Genomic DNA, 23,214 nt, shown 5'->3' with positions numbered 1-23,214 from the left:
GGCTACGGCTCTACAGGAGCTGAAATTCAGGTCAATGGACAATAATTTCTTCCACGAGTAACCATGCTGCAAATGCTAATACTCCACGCAAATTAGCCCAGTGACAGAAAAGACAACTGTTTATGTTCCTATATCTTCATGCTTATTGTTCCTCAAGGGTTGTATTTCTCTGTATACTTGACCTTTGGTTTCCATCACAATAAATCAGAACAATGCAACTTGGAAGAAAACAGTGCGCTAAATCTCAAACCATCATATTTTCCTTTTTTGAGCTGTTTGACCTTACCCTTTACATTTTCATACATCTTACATCACACTTCATTACAAAGAATGCAAATAGTCATTTCCTCCTCTCTTATATTAATTAGAAATAAAGAAAGCACAAGATAACCTTTCACTGGAAAAGCACCACTGCAGTTTGTCAAACATAAAATAAGGAAGCAGGGGAAGCAGTGGATAAGATAAAAGTAATAAGGGTTGAAAGTTTAGGAGATGAGATAAATTACTGAGAACATGATGTAGAAAAACAGAATAAGATGAAGAGAATTAAAATTAAGTCAAAATGTCTGGAAAGTGGCCCAACAGTGAGATTTATTCAATTGTTAAACAGCTTCAGTAATAGAGTAGGAGATAATACGTTTAAATAGCTAAAACGACTAAAAATACGTTGTGGAAGGTATAATCGGATGGACTTTATCTTCTATGACACTGTGTGTTAACTACATAGACTCCAATGCTGATTTTAGACATGAGTGTGCATTTCTGACAGAAAAATCTCAGATCTTCCTGCTTCAGCAGTGTAACTGCTGACGGTTGGATGTGAAGCCTTCTTTCCTTGTCCAAGAGAAACACCCCATGCACTGCTCTGAACAAACAGCTCAAAGCAAAAGGAGTGTTCACTTTAACTACCTGCTGATACTTAATTTCTGCAGCTAGTCTCTCTAGGGGCTGCCTGTAGTAAGACAGCTCTTGTCAAGCAGGCATCAGGCAGCCTTACTCCAGAGCTCTGAATTGCGTTCTGGGGATCTCCCTCTGGTTGCTTGGCCAACCAGCTGGCTAAGCCCAATGCCTGAAGTTCAGTGCTGCAAGTTCTCTCTTCCTCCTATCAAATCTTTGTTGATACAGATGGTCACGGTTCCAGCAATTTAAGACTGTATCCCTTAACACAGGAGAAGAGGGTATTTGAACTGTTGCTCACAACCTTTGTGTCTGGACAATCCTGAAACTACCTTGAAAAGATCAAGAGCTGACGAAACACACAGCTGAAGTACCAGATGGTCAAACTTAGTTTAAATAAAAATCTACATCCATAATTCTGACATATTCGAGTCTTCTAAAAAATGTGTTAGCCATTTGTTAAGTGTCAAGCTTTGCTTTCACTGCCTCTTTTGCTACATGAGCATTTATTTCAATAATAAATTGAAATAAATTTGTACACAGCCACAGGAGGCCTTGTGTTTTCATCTCCAGTGACCTCTGCCTTTCTCAGTCTTCTGCAATGGAATGATACAATTCCGCCCATCTTACATGCAGGCCCTATACCTTACAAAAAGTACTACATCTTTTCTATGCCATCTTAGGAACAGAGATCAGTTGAGGCAACAACTATGCAGCTTTTAAGAAGTATGCTTTGGTTTAATTTTAGGAATGCGAATTGCAATTCCAAACTGCAACTCTCTGCGTTCTACACCAAAAAGTACACAGAGATAGATTTTAAACTTTCCTAAATGAAATGATGAGTAAACTAAAAATTATTCTAATAGCCACTTGGGAGCTTGAGTCATAGAGATTTAGCCATTGGACTCAGATTCTTCTAATTTATTTTGTTTGTTCTTAACTCTGCTAATACATTTAGACAGAAATTCTCAAACTGCCCATACAAATGTAATCTTCAAAAATTGTTTTGCTTTTTCTTGTCAGAAATTTGCAGTATTGTGCTTCCACTAACTCTCATATTCATGTGTTCCTGCACATACTACTGTCTTTTGAGTTTTCTTTCTTTTGGAGAGGAAGACAATTGTTTTGAAAATATTTTGTACTAACACAGCAAATGCTTTAATCCCGACACATTCGCCTTCATCATCCATGAACAGCATCTTAAGACGAGGCAGCAGTGCAGTCATAAGGACAAGCTTTGGTTTAAATGTCTCATCTCCACATGTTCTCTCCCTAATCAATGCAAAAAAATATGCTCCTTTAAAAAGAGAGCATGCAGCATCTAGCCTAGGTATGTCGAACTGGCTCTATACGTTAGAAGGAACCTAATTTATCTTTTCTCTGTTTAAAAAAGTCTATTCTTTCTATTGGCTACAGAAGAAGCCTAGGGAGATAGTCTCATTATGCAATTAATCTAATCTAAGTCTCATTAGGCAACTCAGTATTATTCCAGAGTGAAATTTTAAAAGGATCAATATAAATCTGACATTTGCTACAAGGAACTCAGTCGTCTCTTTTCACTGATATCACACCTCTTTCAAGACTGATGACTGAATGAAACTCCCTACATGTCTCCCATGTCTCAGATCTTGGATGCCAGCCAAGGGGTGTATTACAGACAAGACCATGGTGAAGATGCTAACAGTGCACTGCATCACAGCAGTGACTTGACAGAAAGATTCTTACGTGCGTTCTCCCACTTGGAAATAACTCTTCTCGCTACTGCTGCAAGCTCCACTAGAATGTACAACAAGTTGTCTTCACCACAAGTGCCAAGGAACTGGGCCCAATGAAAGAAACTTGTAAAACTAGTGAGTCTAGTAAGAAGTCTCAAGAAGCCAGTGGAACACGATAACCTCCAGACCAGTTTCTATATATACTGCAAGGACAAAGAGCCCAGAATCATCGGCATCTTGAGGACAGACACCAGATCACAAGGCCAAATCTGCAGAGAGTAAGCAGTATCCACCTCTAGAAATTATACAGCATCTGGGTGCTGCATAGGAGTCCTTTTCCACCAGGTATCCCTTCTCAAAGCCTTTTGCAGAGAAGAATCCATATTCTCTAATGGCAAAGGAAGAAAGCTGTATGAGCACAAGTTTCCTTGCACTTATACGGTCTGAAAGCCATTCATTATTATACTCCTGCTCTGCTGTCAACACAGCAATAGAAAACTGGCCAAATGTTTAGCAAAATAGTGAGAGGAGATGGGAGAGCAACTCAATTCCCATTCAGCTCAAACAATAGCTTTAGCACTAAAATTTATCACAAAGCCCTAGTCATTGCCTCCGTTTGATCACTCAAACAAATTCGGGTTCTTAGCTACATTTCTGGCCATCTGCTCTGTTATACTCACCATCAACATATAGGGAAAAGTGAAAACCCCAACTTACTGAAAGCAGTTTGGTCCAAATACAGTGGCAAGATTGCAAAGGTTCATCCTGTTCTCTACGTGATGTTCAGCAACCTTTATCAGGAACTGGCACAGATACTTCAACAGGCAGTAATGAGCATCAGGCAGTTCTTTAAGGAGTTCTTTCAAGTTACTTTCCTTCTGTGTGTCATTTCTAGTGTCTAGGAAAAACAAGAGAAGAAAAAACATATGTACATGGTTTTCTACATTGCTGCCAATTTACTTACGTGAGTGAGCAAGCAGTGGGATCTACAATTTAGTCTCATTTCTCTTCAGACACAGAATCCTCCAAAGCCCTCAATTTTCCTCAGAGAACCTGCACCTTTGTCCTGAGGCTCAGCTTGGCCACCACTGGCACTGTTTCATGCACACCTTTATGTTTTAACTGATTTCCTAAGCAGAATCAGCAGTGGCCACAGCTAACAGCATTGGAGCATGTTTATTCCCACACGGTACATAGCCATATCTGCTTTAACTCCAGCTCTACCAGATCTCCTGTTTCCATGCTTCTTCTGGACATCATCTCTGCTTCCCAAACACCACCTCATACTTTCTTTTAGTTTTCTCTCCCATGAAAACCTTCAAAAAGAGGAAAGCAAGAACAGTAAAACAAGGAATCTCCTGAAATGCAGGTGTTAGTAGAATAACAGTACTATAGTACTTTCTGTGGGTACATTTCATGAAAAGCTCTATTTTGTATCATTTGTTGGAGTGACAACTCTGTTCTAAGTCCTAGGCAAGGAGTCCTGCTTATGGAAAAAAGGCTGTTCAGGGCAGTGTTACACTCCGTAACGAGCCAAAACTTGGCCTGATGTTAGAAAATAGCTTTGTTATACTGTACAGTCTTCTAGGATTTAAGTATGTATAAAAGTTTCCCATACCGAACTGAGTGATATCAAAGTACAACTAAGATCATTTTTCTTTCATGCTGGTTTTTGTTCTTTTGTTGTTTTTTTTTTAAAGCAAAAATTGCATGAACTTCACAGATGCTGTGTTTATACAGACCCAGGCAGCGAGCACAAACGTGGCCTCACACAGAGCTTCTACTTAATTGTGTTCTGCTTCTGGAATTCAACTCAAAACCTGCAAAATTCTTTGCTCTTCTCCTCCACCCCCAAAACATTTTCCAAAAAGTAATTTGAACCCACCAAAATCTTGAGTTTACATATTAATAGAAGCAAAATTTTGAAAACAATTCAGTATTTCCTTCCCTTTATGCCAAAACAGGATGCCTTAACACTTGGAAATATTAATTTCTACTCTCCATCAAAATGAAATTTCACTGAAATTCTCCCGTATACAGAGTTCTTGGGGTTTTGTGCAACAGCATTTCCAGACAGAAGACCTCAGGCCCTGAAGTTTTTGCTCACCGATCTAACTATAAGCGGTGTCCATTAACATGAGGATAGCCATGCAATTATAGTACTTTATTTATTTATCAGCCTTATAGGTTGGTGGTGTTAATGCTGTAAGACTGTTATTGGGTAATTGATTTTTCCTTAGAGATGTATGTTAAGGTTTTAAAACAGTTCTAGTGGTTGGAAGAATGTCTTTATTCCACAAAGCCAAAGTCAGCTCACACTAAACGCTAATCCTTTGTGTTCTGTGTAACAGATTGCCTTGTCCCAGTGTAGCTGCTGGCTTACCATGGGAATACAGACATCCTCCCCAAGCTCAGGGTAACAAGGTATTTTTCATTCAGAGGATGTTATGATCCTTAGCAAGGAGACTCACCCAGCATTCAATCAAAACCAAACCTTGCTCAGTCTTCAAGACTCATTTTTAGTCAAGAAGATGTAATAAAACAGGCTGCAGCTGAAATGGTTCAGCAACTAATTGCTGCCTCCGCTGTCCACCCTGCTACCACCACGCAGAGCAGAAGACTGGCAGGAAAACGTTCTTGTGTTGCAGGAACAGAGAACATTTTACACTTCCCTAACATTTTTGTGAGGAAAGCACAGTGGAAACAAGGCAGAAACAAGGCAGAGCTTTGAACACAGTGTAAGGTATGTACAAATGCTTCAGAAGTTTCATCTTTGTTTTTACTTTTCATTTCCCAGAAGTATTCCAGGGCTGGATTGCACAGTATTGAAGGGGTAGAATGCTTTGAAAAGTGGTTAGCTGTGTAAATCAGGAGTCAGTATAAAAATATCTGAAGGTGACTCCTGAGAATTTAACCATTAAGTCCCAATATGATTTCTGTTTTACAACCAGACATTTTTGTGGCTAATAAACTTGATTTATCCCACATGTATCTTGGGAAATGAATGTTGTATGTATGTACTTGCCACTTCATACAGTTGAACTCGTGGGATTTCATCTGCTTCCAAGTTTAGGTTTCCTGCCTTACATGACATGCATAATACAGTACCTGGTGAGAGAAGCCTTTTTCATATGCATGAAGAATTCATTTTTATGTATCTGTTTTGGTACTGCAGACTTAATATGAATTCTTTCATGACAGCAGGCCAAAGTTTAAAATGCCAGTCAAATTACAGGACCAAACATTTCAACCGATTAATGATATTCTTTTCTTTTACAGCTAAGAAATTAACTCCTTTAGAAAAGTCAAATATCAAATATGCATGAAGCAGATGAGAAAAAAAACTTATTTGCTTATTTATCACAAGTATTTATTTCAAAAATTTTTTTAGAGCTATACAGAATAAAAACAGTCATGACCGCTATTATGAATCAGCTTGGTAACAGGAAAAAATCTGATTTATTATTTTTACTTCTACTGCAAAATTTCAGGATGCTTCTGAAGGCTGTATTAAATGGAATAACAATAAGGAATTTAATTGGATTTGTATTTGCACTGATCAAAGTGGACTGGACAGTCTCTGACTTGATTACTAATTATCTTTTCATGAAGCTTAAAGAAAAACAAAACACAACTGATTTCCACATAGCCAGACCATTAAAATTCACCTCCTAACACACTTCTCTTTAGATAACAAGTAGCACATAGTGTTTTCCACTATAAATTGCTTGCAGTTATGATAAGGAAAGCCAAAGCCATCTCAGAAAAAACACACCTCTTCCACCACCATCACACCACCCCCTAATTAGGGAATGCCCTTGAGAACTAATTGCCTCTCTGAGGCTCCCACTAGGGCTTTAGACTGACAGGTACTTTTCCATTTACTGAAGGATTTTCTGTCCCTTCCAAACTAAAAAGATGCTAATAACCACCACAAAATATGCTGAACACAGGTTTGTGCTCTGACAACAAACAAAGCTATTGCCCTCGTGGTATCAGTTTTATTTGGTGGGTAGGATGTCCCTGTTCATTAACCATGATACATTATGTGGTGTGGATCAACATCAGAGATGCTTATCACTGGGCACAGCCAAACCTTTGTTCATTTCTGTACTTTCAAGAACAGAGACAGATATCAGATCATAAGATCTTGAGAAATTACCCTAATTGAAGGACACGGAGACACTGAACAACATGAGGCAGCAAACCCCACTTACTGAGCCATGAAATTCCTTGTCCTTGTGAAACGGGAGAAAGAAAATACGGCTTTCCTCTCTCTCCTCCTTTTCCAGTGAAAAACCAAGGGAAGGAACTCAGTCTTTCTCCCAATACAATCAAAAAGTCAAAACTAATTTGTTAACTCGCCTGCCGCTGATGCTTATTTCATGGATTTCACCTTTATTTTTAAAAATTACTATTACAATTCATGGTGATTTTAGAAACTGACATGCATACACAGTATTACATGCACTTTGTACATTTTCCAAGACAAGTGTACCTCTGCTATCCATGACCATATTACTTCAAATAAAACATCTTTTCAACTTATTAGAGCGCAAAAATAGTCTCGAGTCATGACAACCAATTGCTTGAGCATTTCTCCTCCTTTTGTCCACCTGCTACACAATTTTTCATTTTGCTTCAAAGTCAATTACTAAGGTTTAGTCAGCTGGTACTGACCATCACAGAAACTTTAGAGGACCAGAGCTGTTTATGCTACCATGCAGAGAGGCATCAAGTGTACCAAAGCCCTAAGCTTATCTACGCGCCTAATTTTGTGAAGTACAAGCTGTCCCATAGAAGTCAAGACTACCACGTGCAGTCTTTCTTATTCCGTCAGATTAAAAAGGGTGGCACGAAGCTAAGCATATGCTTCCATCTCTGCAGCATCCTGAGATAAGACAAATGAGCCTGTCACTAGTGGAAGCAGCAGAGTGCCAGATTTTCAAAGGCAATTCAGGAACCTATATTCAAGTCATATTTCCAGATACGCCCAGCTACCAACACACTCGTGATTTTCAAGCACAGCACATGAAGCTCTTTTGAAAATTTTGCCCAATACAACAGAGAGAAGGAGAAAGGAGTAAAAGAAGAATGAAGGCTAAGGGAAGGGTGGTTTCAAGGCAGAGTCAAACGCATTTGCTTCTTTATTTTGGGAGCATGCCAGAAGCCACGTGAAGCAGAGGGCAGCCCAGCAGAGGTCTGCAGGAGAAGCCTAGCTTGATGAGCAGCCAGGAAGGTCTTGAAACCAGCGATGAGACGGTGGTTTCTGGGCTGAGGAAGAGAACAAACCCAGCAGCCCCAACCCACGTCTAGGCAGCCGGAGGACACAGAACACAGTATGACAGGAAGAGGGCCCAGGAAGCCACAAGGGCACCTCAAAGCTGAACTAGGGACTCACTACTGAGGGACGAGTCAAGGAGACAGGTAGTCTCTCTAAACATGTTAATTAACTAGAAACAGGAGCATCAACAGTGTAGGAGGCACAGACATATTTCCAAGGGTGTTTTCAGTCTCATTTGATTTCAGCATACACCCACAGATCACAACACGAGCTACATATTTTCCAATGGTTCATCCTATTTCTGAACATATTGAGTTTCTTTGACATGCTACAGACACGATCTAATTCCCCAATCCATCCCTCTTCATGCTACTCCTTCCACCTCCAACGCATGCTGCCTGAACATCACTGAAGGTACGGATGCCTGCAGACAGGTGTGTGTAATTGCTTTGCTCATATCTCAAATGGTCTGACCCCAAACAACTCCAGCTTGGAAGCACTGAAACCGTATCAGTGCAGTGCCATGCCCTAGCTAATTATCTCTGCTGGGAGGCTAGGAAGAGAGTCTAGGGCTCAGTGTCATGCTACCACGTCTGCATAGCTTTCAGCTGCCTTGCATACTACCGGCTTGGAGAGCAGACAGAAAAGCTTGCATCTGTCTATAGCTATCAACGTGCCCTAGGAAGTTAATCTTCGGCACACAGGCAGCAGGTTGTACATTGCAGTACCACTGCACCCACCAGGCTGTTGGAGGAATCAAAGCATTCCTTTCCACCTCCACAATCTACAAGAAGTGGGACTTCAGCCTCTCTCTGCCAAGAAGCAATCTGCTTCAGACATGATCCTGCCCCAGAGGAAAAAAAAAAAAATCCTGCCTTGTTGCCATCAGTAGCAGAAATGCTGTAAGTCCTTGTCATAACAAGGTTGTCTTCACATTCCTACTTGAGACCCCTCGCTCTGCATCATTATGGCACTTTGCAGTGCTGTATTTATGCTTCATTCCTACATACCGGGAGCAGAGCACACTCATTTCTTTTGCAGCTCTGCTGAGTGTCATCATCTGCATAAGAAATACAGTTCCAAGAGTTTTTACTGCATAACAAACACCTTCTGCATGTGAAAAACAGAAGTTATTTCTCTAGTTTGGAACTAGTCCCAGTAAAACCAAAATGACAATAAAAGCCAAAGGAAAAGGTTAAAATCATGCCACAGGGGCCTGGAGAACCACAGACAACTAGTGAATCTGGTTTGCTGCACTGCTGCAGTTACTGCGGTGAAAGGGTCAGCTCTCATCTATTCATTTTCACACTAATTTATTCATTTTCACAGTCACTGGTCAGGTTGAAATTTGACCTCTAAAATCTCCCAACACAATCTATATTTTTGGTTCTGCTTGTTCATGTAACTCAAAGAGCTGCTGGCTACTAAGCATTCCCTAAAGCGACCTGTTGATCCAGAAGGGAGCTGCTCCTTCTCTTCCACCATCTCCCATCCCTCTCCCAGAAACTAGGAGGGCTGTTTACGGGCACCAGACAAAACCTTTCCAGTCACAGAAGGCTGTGAGCAGGAGGAGGTATGTGAGATAGAACTTGCATCTAGCTGCTGCCCACTAAAAAACATAAATTCTCTAGGATGGAGCAATGTCGAGAAGCCAGAGCAATCCAATAGCATTTAACTTAATTAGACTGAGTACCAAAGGAAGACAGGAGCCCATATTTCACTGTACCCCCGCTGAAGGAGGGAATGCAACACAAATGACAAAAAAGAAATTTACATAAGGGAAAAGCTTTCTATATGCTAAAAAGGAAAAGTACAATAGCAACCTGTCTTGCTGAAAGCAAGTGACCTGTGAAAGGGGATAAGAGCTGTGCACAGAGTTCCTACTATGTACAAATGTTTTAAGAGTCACTGATCACGATATAAAAGATAAGGAATGAAAAGCCAGAAGGAATAAACAAGCTCAAGCAGGGATTGCTGTATGGAAGCTGCTGATTTCTTCCAGCTGAGGTTTCTGAAAGAAACTTTCATCGCTCTGTAAGCACAGCCTGTTTTGTACAGGCAGTCACAGCTCTGCTCTGCAGTGAAGCCTCAGTTACAAAAGAGATGGTGATGGACATTTTTTACCCCAGAACTCCCTGCAAGGAGCTGCCTTCATATTTGTCACGCGCTCTGAGGAGACCAGCCAACACAAAGATCACTATCAGTGTGTCCCTGGCCTGCACTTATAATGCACATCTCCGATCAGCATAATTTACAGAGGGAGGCTTTCTCAGCTCCCACTGCCACTGCCCTTCTCCAAGGGCAGAGAAAGAACATAAGGACACACCAAATGGCCTTCAGGATACAATACGTGATGTTTTCTGGAATGGAATAGTCTTGGCATTACACTGAATATTTATATAAACAGTAATGCATCAGGATTTGGGGGCAGCGCGCAGAGCTCCGTTTCACACGACATCGCACAGGCTGCAGACAGCACGCCAAACCAGCTGCGTGGACTTCCTGAACTACTAATGGGTCAGGTGCCTGCTTCTTCATAAAAGGGCAGATTATTTACTCTTCGGTTTGGTAACAAATGCTATACCTGGTATTAAAAAGGGTTAGAGCTCCAGGTAAATTTGTAATTTTCAGTCCAGCTATTTTTAACTAGGGTAATCACACCCTAAAAATTTATATAGCAAGTAAAGTAATTGTGTGTTATTCTCAGGCCAAGATTGCAGCTGGCTTAAAAAAATGCTGATACCAATCCCTGAAAATATTCCAAACGAACTCTAACATAATCCCAAAAAATCATTTCCCATGCAAAGCTTCAACAGAAGGGAATACAGAGGTTGTAACAGAGCTTGTCATTGCCTTCACTGTAGACATGCAGTGAAGCGGCTCCAGATTCAAAGTTATTTTTTAATAACCTGTTGGCTCACAAACAGCTTGACCTACTTTCTTCATAGTTTACAGAAAGAACACCCATGCATGCACCCTCTTGGTACCATTTTGCAACAAATACCCTTGTACATACTTTGATAAGTGAATAGATAACTTTCAATCCTGCACAGCTGGTTGATCATTTAACTGTAAACAAAGGCCCATCTACCACTTAAACTAATCTGAACCCAATGAAAGTCATCAGTGCCTTCGGCAGCAACTCATTTATGCTGTATTTTCTGGGGCACGAAAAACCCCTCGGTTTTCATCAAACTTTACAAAAGCCTTCCTGCTGCCATAACAGCCAATCTGGCATTTTTCAAGTAAGATTATTTTTTTCCTAGTCAAAATTATAATGGGACTATAACTGGAGCTTATTTTGCAATACAGGTAGACTTAGCTATGAAGACAGGTCACAGTTGGACTGGCTCTTGCAGGGCTGGGTTCATAAGTTACACCAGTAACTTTTTTTTCAAACAAGAAAGCTTGGTGGGTAAATCTACTAAGTAAGGATATCTATCTCATTTTCATAGAAAATACTGGGGGGGTTTTGCATTTCCTGTGGGAAGCAAGAATGAATAAATGAAACTTTCCACAAACTGCACTGTTCAAAGTACATCAGTAATTCCTGGCACAATACACCAGTATGACCTTTGTGGGGACAGGGATGTAGAAGAGGGAAAGTGCAAGTTGAAACAAAATTTCCACTTAAATAGTGATTTATGAGAAAGAACATAATTAAATACAGCTCATGAGTCAGACCTGGTGAAATCTAAAAGACCCAAAAGAAAGCACAGCTATGACCAGAAAAAAGGGACTTTCTAAAACAAGAGCACCTTCCTACACAACACTTCCTGAACCCTATCCTTGAGCCCCAGACAACTTTACTAAATGAGGAAGGTATTTTACACAGCCCACATGCAACCTGATTACAGCTGAAATGCCTGCACTCAAGCAAAGGCACAAAGTTTTTCTCTAGTGCACCCTCAACAGTTCGTACAGCCCCAAATAAGAAAGAAAGAAAAGACACGGTTGTGTTCTCCCTCCTCCAGGCAATGGCTAAACTTCATTTCCACTGCAGGCAAGAAAAGTGGAAGCGAAACCTCAGGACAAGAGTGTGAGTACTTTGCACCATCTTCCACTGGGGATCCATATCAGACCGCACATTCCTCCTCTGCATCATGCATCACGTTTGCCTGCTTTACTGTAAAGAGCACTTACTCTAGTAGCGTTTACCCACTCACTTTGCAGCTTCTTAGGAAGACAGCAAGAAGAGGCATCAACCACCTCCAGCAAGAGAAAAGAACTGCCGCTGACCCACACCGTCAAGGAACAGGGCCAATCACCACCTATTCCACATAACAACAACACAGAGTGTCTGATACAGATGAATTAGATTGAGAAACCATTTGACAGATAGTTGTGCAAGTTTCAACTTTCTACAGCATAAGTGATGTTCTTTCTTTTGGTTGATCCACCACTTGGAGGGGAGTAAAAAAAAGAAAAAAGAAGACCGTTGCGTGCTATGACAGGGAATAAAACATAAAGTCTGCTGTTACCTTGCAAACTGGCTCATTTTTTGATGGACAATCACATTACTTAGTGAGAAGTAGAAACTTTGACAGTGTATGCTTTGGGCCCAATGGATATTCAATTTGATTAGCAGATAAAGTTGTTATAACTTTTTCAGAGTCCATTAGAATGTAATTGCCAGAAATCACCCTAGCAAAACAGAGGTAAATCTGTGTCCTAAAGAGACTGCAGCTATTGTCTACAAGCTCACTCAAAGAAACCAGCTGATTGTTTCAGTTTATATTCAGCAGATATAACTGGATTAGAGAATCAGAAATAGTCCAGACTTTACCAAATACATAAGAAACAATTTTCTGTGTCTTGTAACAGAATTGCACATCTGTGAGCACTCTGGGAGCAGGTGAGAGCTAAAGTCAAAGAAAATGCAGAACAAAGTAGGTAAACTAAGAGAATATTGGTTATGGTCACTGCATAACCAATTGTCCAGAAAGAAAGTGCATTGAAGGATGGAGATTTTACCTCTCACTTACCCTGGTAAAGCTGAATGAACCTGGGATGTAAGGCAGACGTGATAATCCCATCTGGCAGCTCTCTCAAAAATAATTTCAACAGACTGGCTGCTGAATACACATCACCATCTTTAACAAGTTCCACCTCTTCTCCACGCTCGTACTGCAGACGCAACTGTTCTACTATTTTCATGCTGCCGTTTACCCTGAAGAGGCCTTCCTGCGTCATACCTGTAATTATATATTGCATATGAGATTGATCTGAACTAAGACATCCCAGTGATATAATTAAACAGACAATATAGTGTGAATAATGCACTTGTAATAATGCAAAGAAGGGCAATTGATACAACAAAGTTTTTTTTAAAAATAGAATTTTTCCCCCCAGAAGCCCCCTCTAGTCAAGTAATTGGATTATGACAATTAAAAAATACTAGTGACCAGATCTTGAGGCCTGGGATACTCTTTGAGAGCCCACAAAACTCAGTGGCATTGATGTAACCCCACACCTCCACAAAACAGGTCTGTTTCGGTTTTGGAAGTAGCCTGTTACCTTCAGTGGGACTCTGCCAAATTCACACACGTGACTACTTCCAGCTTCACGTTGTAGGGCAACAGCTTCTTACCTGTGACCATCGTGAAGGAAAAACATCTGAATGTGTGCCGATTGCAGCAGTAACTCCATAACGAGCACTGCAACTTTAGATAGCAGAAAATCTTGGTGAGCAAATGTACATTATGGACAACATGAAGCCCAAAGTATTTCACAATGAAAAAGAAAAGGTATGGTTTTTATCAGTTCGGAGCAGACATCTCAAAACAGCAGTCTGACAGAATGCTTCCAGTCCAAGAAATCTATACCGATGCAGCAGAGTTTGTAAGGAAGAAATAACCTCTTTTATTGGACCAGAAGACAAACTGATATAGTAAGGAAAAAAATAAAAGCATAAGCACTCAAGCATTTCACTTGACTAATATAAGATACTGCTTACAGATCCTATATTCCAGTATTCACAAAACACATTCTTATGTGACATGCTGTACTGCCATCTTGGGGGCAGCAGCGAACATCACATCTGAATAATGATTTTCATTTTTGCAGCACTAAGTGAGCAAAGGACACAGTCCCCACACAGATAAAACGTCCTTTATTCTTCCTCGGTCATTTATGGAAATAGAGGCTAGAACAGAATGGTAACAGTGATCAGATACGACTAAAAAACAGGAAAACTTGGCTTTACCTATAAATTTGAAAATAGACAGCTTAATGCAAACTTAGTTCAAGGAGGTAGCTGCCCAACAGTCAGCCCAGCTTTTACAAACGGGTAGTAAGTTCCTTATGCGCTAGAAGAGAGACTCTGAACTGGTCTGGCTTTAAAAAGCCCTACATTGTCTATTACAGCATCTTTGCAGAATAGGAGTTGTAAGACAATGTTGAACAAACAGTAACCATGATTCACAGAACACTCTGCCCCCAAATAGTTTGAATTCATACCCGGGCCTCTGTTAAAAATGTCTTCACAGTTAACTTCACCATTAATTCACAAAGCAAACATTGGGCAGGCACAGGAAACCCATTTCAAGAATTTCCCACGTAAGAGGGCATCTTTGAGATCTTGTTTGCACTTTTCAGAAAGAGAATGGATTATATCTTTATCGGGACTGGATAATCACCTTGGCGTTCAGAAGCCTAGCTTTTGCTGCAGAATAGAGGACTTGGCTTATTTAGTTCATATTTGGCAAACAGTTGCGTGGGATTCAGATCTTTTTATGGAACACGGAGCACAGCCCACAACTTGCAGTCAAGAGCGTTTGTCAGCTTCTGGTTTTGATTAAACCTAAATGAGGCAAAAACTTTTTCCATCTTTGCTCTTTCAGAGTTCTAGCAAACCACTTTAAGGAAGGCCGAAATAGATCAAGCAAGATGCTGATGTGTAAAGGTAGGATCATATTTTAAATTTGCACCGTACCTTAATCCAAGCTAACTTTCAAGCCATGTTTGCATCTATCAGCTTCTAAGGGTCTATCAAGATACAGACATGGAATCTAAGACTCTGCAATTGGATTATCATTACTGAGTAGCTGAAAGAAAAACCTTAGGGTAAAACCAGATGCAGCTTCTTACAAGATGAAACTACCTCCACAAAGTCTTTTCCATTGCTGAACAACTGCCAGAGGATACATCTGTGCACCAATCATAGAATCATTTAGATTGGAAAAGACCTTTAAGATTGAGTCCAACCATTAACCTAACACTACCAAGCCCACCACTAAACCATGTCCCTAAGCATCACATTTACGTCTTTTAAATACCTCTGGGGATGGTGATTCAATCACTCAACCCCAGGCAGCCTGTTCCAGTGCTTGTCAACCCTTCCAGTGAAGAAATTATTCCTAATATCTAATCTCAACCTCCCTTGGCACAACTTGAGGTCATTTTTTCTTGTCCTATCACCTGTTACTTGGGAGAAGAGACCACTCTACAACATCCTTTCAGGTAGCTGTAGAGAGTGATAAGGTCTCCCCTCAGCCTCCTTTTCTCCAGGCTAAACAATCCCAGCTCCCTCAGTCGCTCCTCACAACACTTGTGCTCTGGACCCCTCACCAGCTTCATTGCCTTTCTTTGGATGTGTTCCAGCACCTCAATGTGTTTCTTGTAGTGAGTGGCCCAAAACTGGACACAGTATTCAAGGTTGCACTTCGCCAGTGCCTAGTACACGGGGACGATCACTTCCCTAGTCCTGCTGGCCACACTGTTTCTAATACAAGCTATTGGTCATCTTGGCCACCTGGGCACACTGCCAGCTGATATTCAGCCTTTCCACTGGGCAGCTTTCCAGCCGGTCTTCCCCAAGCCTGTAGCGCTGCATGGGGTTGTTGTGACCCAAGTGCAGGACCTGGCACTTGGCTTTGTTGAACCTCATACCATTGACCTTGGCCAATCGATACAGCCTGTCCTGATCCCTCTGTAGAGCCCTCCGTCCCTCAAGTAGATCAACATTCCCACCCGACTTGGTGTTGCCTGCAAACTTACGGAGGGTGTACTTGATCCCCTCATCCCGATTGTTGATAAAGATATTAAACAGAACTGGCCCCAATTTTGAACCCTAGGGAACACCACTTGTGACCAGCTGCCAACTGGATTTAAATCCATTCACCACAACTCTTTGGCTCAGCCATCCAGCCAGTTTTTTACCCAGTGGTGAACGGTGCTCTAGATTTCTACAAAGAGATGTATTTCAACAACAGCAACTAAAGTCCTATTAAATGAACGCAAAGAGAAGCTAAGAACTGGACACCTACTGCCCTGAGGGAATTAATAATAATTGGAATTTATCTGAAAACCTGTAAGAACATGTATTCCTATTCAGTAATGTACTCTGATGGGGTGTGTGCATGCAGGTGAATATATAGATCTATATATTTATGTCTCTCACTGCCAGAAAGTTACAGGCAATTTTTCTGCAACCAGAAAATGACACAAACCTTCACAAATGAAATACATTCCATTTATGAACTAAACAGCTTATTTATGAGAGCGTGCTGCTTCGTAACACTGTAGTTTACTTTTTAATAGGATGTTTATAGGGGTAAGTTCAGCATCAAGGCAGAAAGAAAAAGAAGCAAACCACATACAGTAATATTCTTTGTATGTGGTTAGTGCCACAACCTTATTCAGCTCCTATTCCACAAAAGAGACAGATCCCTCCCTTTGAAGAGTCTTACATAACAAGTGCCACTAAGCAAAGGGACTCTATTAAGCTTACCATGCTGGGTGAGGTATTCGACTATATTCCATACAACTATTGGGATGCCGTTCTTGCTCAGCCCCTGCTGCTGGAGCTCCAGAAGACTCACACCAAACACCTTTGGACAGGTCGTGTCCCTCTGCTTGTTCAGTGGAAGCGCGGCTATCTTTTTCATGTCCTCCTTCAATCTCACAGCCGATTTGCTTTGCTTAAAGGAACAGAGGAAAAAACGTGTGTTAGTCACATTTGCTGCAGAAATAGCTACAACATACGCACATCCATCAAAACTGGCTTTTACGCTCCAGAATAAAGTTTTGGTCTTACTTCCTTTTAATCCATAGGAAAATCTCTGCGAAGCAGGGAAATATAAATGAACAGAGAAAAAACTGGAAGAGTAACTAACAGGAAAAGAGTGTAAGTAGTCTGTAGTTAAGGTAAAAAGACACACTTTCATACGTTTCAAGTAATTGGGACTAGCAGGAGATTGCTTTTGTAACTCATGCAGTTCACATGGGTTACAGAAGTCACTGGACCAACACAAACACAAAAAATCTCCATTAGCCCACCATTAGCTCAGATTGTCTCCAGGATACCTATCAGAGTCTGGGAGAGTACCGTGGGGAAGGTTCACTGCACCCTCCCTTCCAGATGCTATTCCCTAGGCATTCATTTTGGCCGCTGTCACGTGAGATGGATCCTTATGAAAGATTTTATGTTATGTCTAGTATTTGCTAAGTCTGAAATTTAATTACTGAGGTTTTAGGGTTAGAAAATGTCCTGGTTTGAGGTAAAACAGAACCAATTTTCTATGTAATTTAATCACACATAATAAGAGTGGTGGAAAAAACACTCCACAATAAACTCTTAATTGCATATAGCACATAGGTTCTTCTGGAGGCACGCCATTCTCACAAGTTTTGAGTTGCAGTGACATGGAAAACATGAGACCATAGCCAATAAAACCCAAGGGAATAACATAATACAGAATTAATTCATCGGATCAATAATAGGCAGAAATCTAAACCAGCATACGGTATTGCAGGTTTGGAAAGAACTCAAGACGGCAGAGCAGCAGCATCACCTACCACAGCTGTGATTTCCACACACCCCTAAGCATTATTTCACTAATACAGACAAGCACTGTATAACCCAGCAAACACCACTTAAAAAAAAATAATAAGTTTTTTGTATTTATGAATTTCCTCATGTTTCTGACATCACGCTGCAGGAACCGAGGGCCACTTCTACCATGGAGTTCAATCTATTTGCTTAAGAAGTCCACCACTAGCTTGATGCTTAAAAATTAACTTATTCCTACTGTATGTTATTAACAAACAGGTAGTAGAAACCTTACACATAGAGAATATTGTACAGTAACAAAACATGCTCAGACTCTTGCCTAGGTCTTGGTGCTTGACTGTGTTATGACAGGTTTTAGCAAGGCATGCATCTTTTATTTTAAACAAACCCCTTGAAATATCTTAATTTCTGAGACAATATTTTTACTGCAGTCTGTAAGCAACATGAACATCTGCATCAGTGCTGCTATTAAGCATGAGCGTCCTTCTTTCAGATATAAAATGATCTGGCGGTTCATTTCATTCACTTTGCTGTGGTTTTCCCATTAAACACAGCTATCTGGAGCACGTGTGTCATGTAGTTCCAGGTCCTATGCAACACTTAGCTAATCTTTAAGAAAGATGTTGCTTGTATAAGTGTCACAAATATGTTTTAGTATTTGTGAAACAGAATTGCAATATATAAATAAAAGTAGCATTATTGTGACCACCTAATAAATATTTGCATAAACAGTACATACATCGGTGTTTGAACTGAAATTTGACTGACTTATTAAAATATGACATCGCTTTTAAAAAGAGATGTTCCCATTCAGGATTAAATGAATAATGTATGATTTTCACTCCAGGCAGACACATACCAAGGCAAAAATCATGTAGCCTAGGTTAAATTCAGAAGACGGCAAAAATCCTTTGAGCGGTTTCTGAGCAGCTGTGATGCTCAAAAGAGCTTTTCCAATTAAGGCCTCCAATTAGCCTCACAGTCTTGCTCAGTTACAGGTTTCCAGCCTGTTTCCATTTCAGCATTTGAAAACCTGAGTCACGGAGCTGGATTTACTTGGGGAAACTCACGACTTAGATTTGCAAGAGAAACAAGAGACACTTCCCTCGTCCACAGGAATAGCAGAGGAAATTTTCTGAGTTTGTTTCAGGATCTGGAGAGGATGCGCTAACTGGGAACAAAACATTACGCGTAGTTATCCAAAATATACATCTAACCAAAATCAAAATGAAATCGCTCCCTCAAAACAGCTGCAAAACAAAGAGTTCAACGTTATATGATCTTATAGATGGAAGATCTGATTTTACACAGGGAAAAATTGCCCAAACATTAACGCAACTGTTACTGATCACCAAGACTGGAAAAAGCAATTTAATCATCTCTGCACGACACCGCCTGGAAGTGCCGCCCAGGCGGCATGCCTGGAGTTGAGAAAAGCTATTTATATGCCACAGGGAGGCACTTTTTCAGCTCATCCAACAACCTTAACACAGAGAACCATGCAAGGCAGTTGCTGGCTAGCTTAAAAGAACGGGAAAGGAAAGAAAGAAAAACAACCAAAATCGCCGTTATTAATCTTCACCTTCCCCCAGACGCGGTGAGGGGAGAAGGGGAGTGCTGGGGAGGAGAGAAGGCACCGGGCCCAGGCCGGCCTCTCCTCCCCCCAGCCCCGCAAGGGACCCCGGCGGAGGGCGGGAGGCGGCAGCCGGCAGCCATGCGCCCCCCGCTCCCCACAGCCCGGCCGCGCTCCCCCGCCAGCGCCGCCCCCGGCCCCGTCCTCCCGGCCCGGCCCCTACTCACGCGTATGGCCAGCGCCCCGGCCCCCATGCCGGCCGGCGGCTGGGACGCCTTCCCGCAGCCCGCCCTCAGCGCCCCCGCCTCCACTGGCCCCGGCGGCCCCCTCAAGGCGGGAGGCCCGGCCCGCGGCTGCTGCCCGCCCTGCCGGCCCGCCCCGCGGCCTGCGGGGGGAGCAGGGCCTGCCCCCTGCCCCTCCCGCGGGAGCCGCCGGCGGGGCTCGGCGAGGCGGAGGGGCCGGGAATCTCCCTCGCCAAGGCTCTCCGGGTCATGGCGGGCGAGGGAAAGGCCCTCCCTCCATCACCGCCACCCCGGGCAGCTGCGGAGAGGGAAGCGGGGGCAGCCCGCCTGCGTGAGGGTCTGGGCTCGGTCGGAACAGGACCACGTCTGTGAAAATGGCAGCGCCAAACCTGCTTCCAGCCAAGTAAGGCTGGCGGGGCCCTTGGCGTGGTGAAAACTCTGCACATCTCTTGCCCTCACAGGCTTAAAGGTTAACACAGAGGCGGCATGGAGTCAAGTCAGACAGGCAAAAACACAGCCCTGCGCCAAGGAAGCCTCTGACGGCACCGTCGGATGTGCCAGGGCCCAGCCAAGCACCAGAGAGTGGTGCAGTGTTCAGCCTGAATTTAGAAAACATGAAGTAGTGTAAACCTAACTCCCCTGCGATTTTCCATCTAGGGATGATATTGGTGAAATAAGAGAGAAGTTGAAGCCACAAGGGGAGGGGGAGGACACCCCCCACCCCCAAGCCAGCGACTGCCTTCAGTCACCCCACGGCAGCGGCTGGAAGAGGAATTCATTCCCCCAGCACCCCGCTCCTCGTCACCACAGGCTGGAAGCAGGGTTTGTCCTAGAAACATAAAGCGTGTTTCAAAACGGCACTGAGGGGTTGCGGCGTTTCAAATGTTTGACCATTTTTTTTGTGGAAGAAAAGCACGCGCACGCGCTTATTTCTGTATCCGCTCAGATGCAAGCACTGTTCAGCAGGGCCTCAGCATCGGGTAGGAGCAAAGGTCTTTGGAAAGTGCTGCTCAGAAATACCCGCCTCTGGTATGGGGACGAAAGAAAGTCTGCCCAAGTAGAGAAAAAGGGAGGAAAAACATTTTTTTGAGCTCTCTGTCAAGGAGGGAAAATGCTACCTGCAGATTTGATTTTTCATTCACAATTTACTTTTTATTAAGTACCACAGTCAGAATCTCCTTCATACTCAGTTTCTGTTTTCCTCTCTAAACCAGTCTAATCCCAAATGACTGCTTTCGTAGTTTGCGAGTTTACAACAGAAAGTTAGACTGTGGCATTATAATGTTTCCTTTTAAGTCTGCTGTGGAACTCTCAAAGTGAGCTGATGTAACATCCTCCTCCTCTATCCCACTCTATTTACTGTAAGCCTCTAACATGCTTTTCACATAAATCACACACAGCGCTCTCCTCCTTAGTCCTAATTGCAGCTCCACAGTAAAACCCAACGGCATGCTTCAAACTGTAATCTGGAGAGTGAACGATGAGAAACTGCAGCTCCCTGGAGGTGAAGAGTTCAGACATGAACCCACAGTGAACAGCAGCTACGGCATTAAGGCTTTTGTAAATGTATGTCGAGAGGCAGCAGGTACATTCTCATTCTATAAAAAGCAAGACCAGAAGACAAGCACCAGTGGCAGCAGCCCCAGAGCCAGTACGCTGGCTGGAGTACAGTATTTTTCCACCACAGCTGTTGATCAGAGCCGGGAAAGTCACACTTCTGTCGTGGAGCATGTCGGGCTGTGACACGCTGGTAACTTTTCTCTCGGTTAATAAAGATGTTTCTGTACTTGCTTAAAGTCTTGAGAGATCTGGAGGCCAGCATACATGTCTCCTGTGTGGCAGAAGAATGGAAACCGGACTGAAACTTCCTCAAAGCCTTTTCCTGTCCTAACTTTTCCTCAGCAGCACCCCCCGAGGGCCAGCTTCCCCTGTGCAGGGCAGAGTACGATTTACCTGAACTTTTTCTTAACCGCAGCTTAGAAGTAAGTGGTTTCCTTCCTGCACCTTCCACCTTTCCCACAAAGACATGTTTCTATATATCCTGATCTTCCTCCTCTCCTTTCACTGAAACAGTGCTCCTCAGGATAACTGTTGAAAAGAAAGGTGTGATGAATGGGGAACACCAGCACGTACTTCTGGCACCACAGAAGTTATCCAAGATGTGCTGTGGTATTTAACCATAGGGTTGGGCCCTGCTCAGGAAACCTTCACTGTTTTCCTGTAAGCAATTCAGAAAAACCCGTAGAAAAAAAATCAGAAGCAGTCATGCCTATCACAGAGAAGCAAAAAAACTCCAAAACCCAAAAAACTCCAAAAAACAAAGCAAAAAATCACACCTCTGTATAAGATCCCTATTATGCTATTTCATGTTCTCTGGCTAAGGTGTTGCATCAAATCACTGTCTCTTCCCTTTTCTACTCCTGAGGAATACTATACTGCATGGGCAGTACAACTGCAGGACGAATATTTATGCAACTTGTCATAAATATGTCTAGAGCCATGAGAGCTCAAATCAGAGCAAACGCATTGTGAAAGACTGATGAAAAGCCTATGAGACCTACAAGTGGAGCATCACTAGCTTTTGACATATCATGCCTGGTCACACAGTTGTTTCCTATAGTTCTCAGCTACACTGTTATCATCTGTGTGCAAGAAGTGTTCAATGGCTTTTTAATGTGCCTGTCTTAAGGGGGAGCCAACAGAATATTTCTCCAAGATACACACCTCCATCATCTACTCTCTAATTCCACATAACAGCTCTAAAAACTAATGTGAAAACTCTGCAAAGGACAGGCTAATAAAATCATGCAACGAATCAAGAAAGGAGAAAAATATTTTTTTTTTCCCCTCCACTTGTTTACAAATAAGGCATTTAACCTCAGATGTTGAAACAACATTCCCAGAGGGAAAGAACAGCTGGGGTAGTGTTAGAAGTTCAAAGGAACTTCCTCACGCCACTTCTGTGAATAATCCCATTATCTCTGCTATGCAATATGTTGCTTTAACCTGACTATTATTCATCATTTCCACTGTGACATCAGAATTCAGCACTTATTTCACAACAGCCAGCATAAAAGCAGGCTGCTGTGAAATAAATGTCTACTGCCAGCTCTGGCATGCTTGAACGTTACTCCATTCTCTCCAAGTAGCCAGCTGCAGGACACTTCCAGGGCACTCATGAAAAGGCCAGTCCAAGCAAATGTGGGGCACACTCCAGTGACCAGCATGGTGTGAGACCTGGTAGGTGCAGGTAAGAGAAGGAGACAAATCAAGAAGCATGCAAGAACTGCTGGAAATTGCCAGCCCAACGCATCTGGCTGACAGGTTTCTCTGCCATTGTGTAACTAACTGGAACTTCTAATCCAAAAAGCAATAACAAGACACCTTTTCTAAAAAAAAAAAATTAAAAAAAAATTAAAAAGCATGTGATAAAAAGCATGGGATTCACTTTGATCAAGGCATCTGTATGAAGTATTACTGATGTAGTTTGGCTCAGTGAAATACTAACTATAAGGAACCAAGGAAAAACAAATAGCTGAGTACAAAATTAATGTACACATAAGCTGTGGGGTTACCAACCTACTGAATCAATAAAATGGAGGCAGTCGTACTAATTATAAAATTATTTAAAATAATACCAGGCTTTTTCAGGCTTACCTAATTACAAAGTTAAACACGTCTGTGCAAAACTCTTTGACATTTCAGGGTTT

At 42.2% G+C, this 23,214-nt stretch overlaps 1 protein-coding gene across 5 annotated transcripts in view; it reads right to left on the bottom strand.

Moving 5' to 3' along the window:
- The window catches only part of FAM13A (family with sequence similarity 13 member A), a 136,509-nt gene extending 116,521 nt beyond the window's left edge, over positions 1–19,988 (bottom strand). For 4 of the 5 annotated variants that reach the window (XM_063335059.1, XM_063335060.1, XM_063335061.1 and 1 more), the window contains exons 1-4: positions 19,894–19,988; positions 16,628–16,817; positions 12,882–13,091; positions 3,330–3,510 (exon numbers count right to left, since the gene is read on the bottom strand). In XM_063335059.1, the coding sequence (XP_063191129.1) occupies positions 3,330–3,510; positions 12,882–13,091; positions 16,628–16,817; positions 19,894–19,950 (638 nt within the window). In that variant the 5' untranslated portion in view covers positions 19,951–19,988. Of the gene's footprint in view, positions 1–3,329; positions 3,511–12,881; positions 13,092–16,627; positions 16,818–19,489; positions 19,642–19,893 lie in introns of those variants that run through there. The other variant, XM_063335063.1, reaches the window with a different exon arrangement.
- Positions 19,989–23,214: the final 3,226 nt, after the last annotated feature.

Source organism: Chroicocephalus ridibundus, chromosome 5, assembly GCF_963924245.1.
Source record: "Chroicocephalus ridibundus chromosome 5, bChrRid1.1, whole genome shotgun sequence".
Classification (NCBI taxonomy): Eukaryota; Metazoa; Chordata; class Aves; order Charadriiformes; family Laridae; genus Chroicocephalus; species Chroicocephalus ridibundus.
This window is presented reverse-complemented; position numbering and strand designations above follow the sequence as displayed.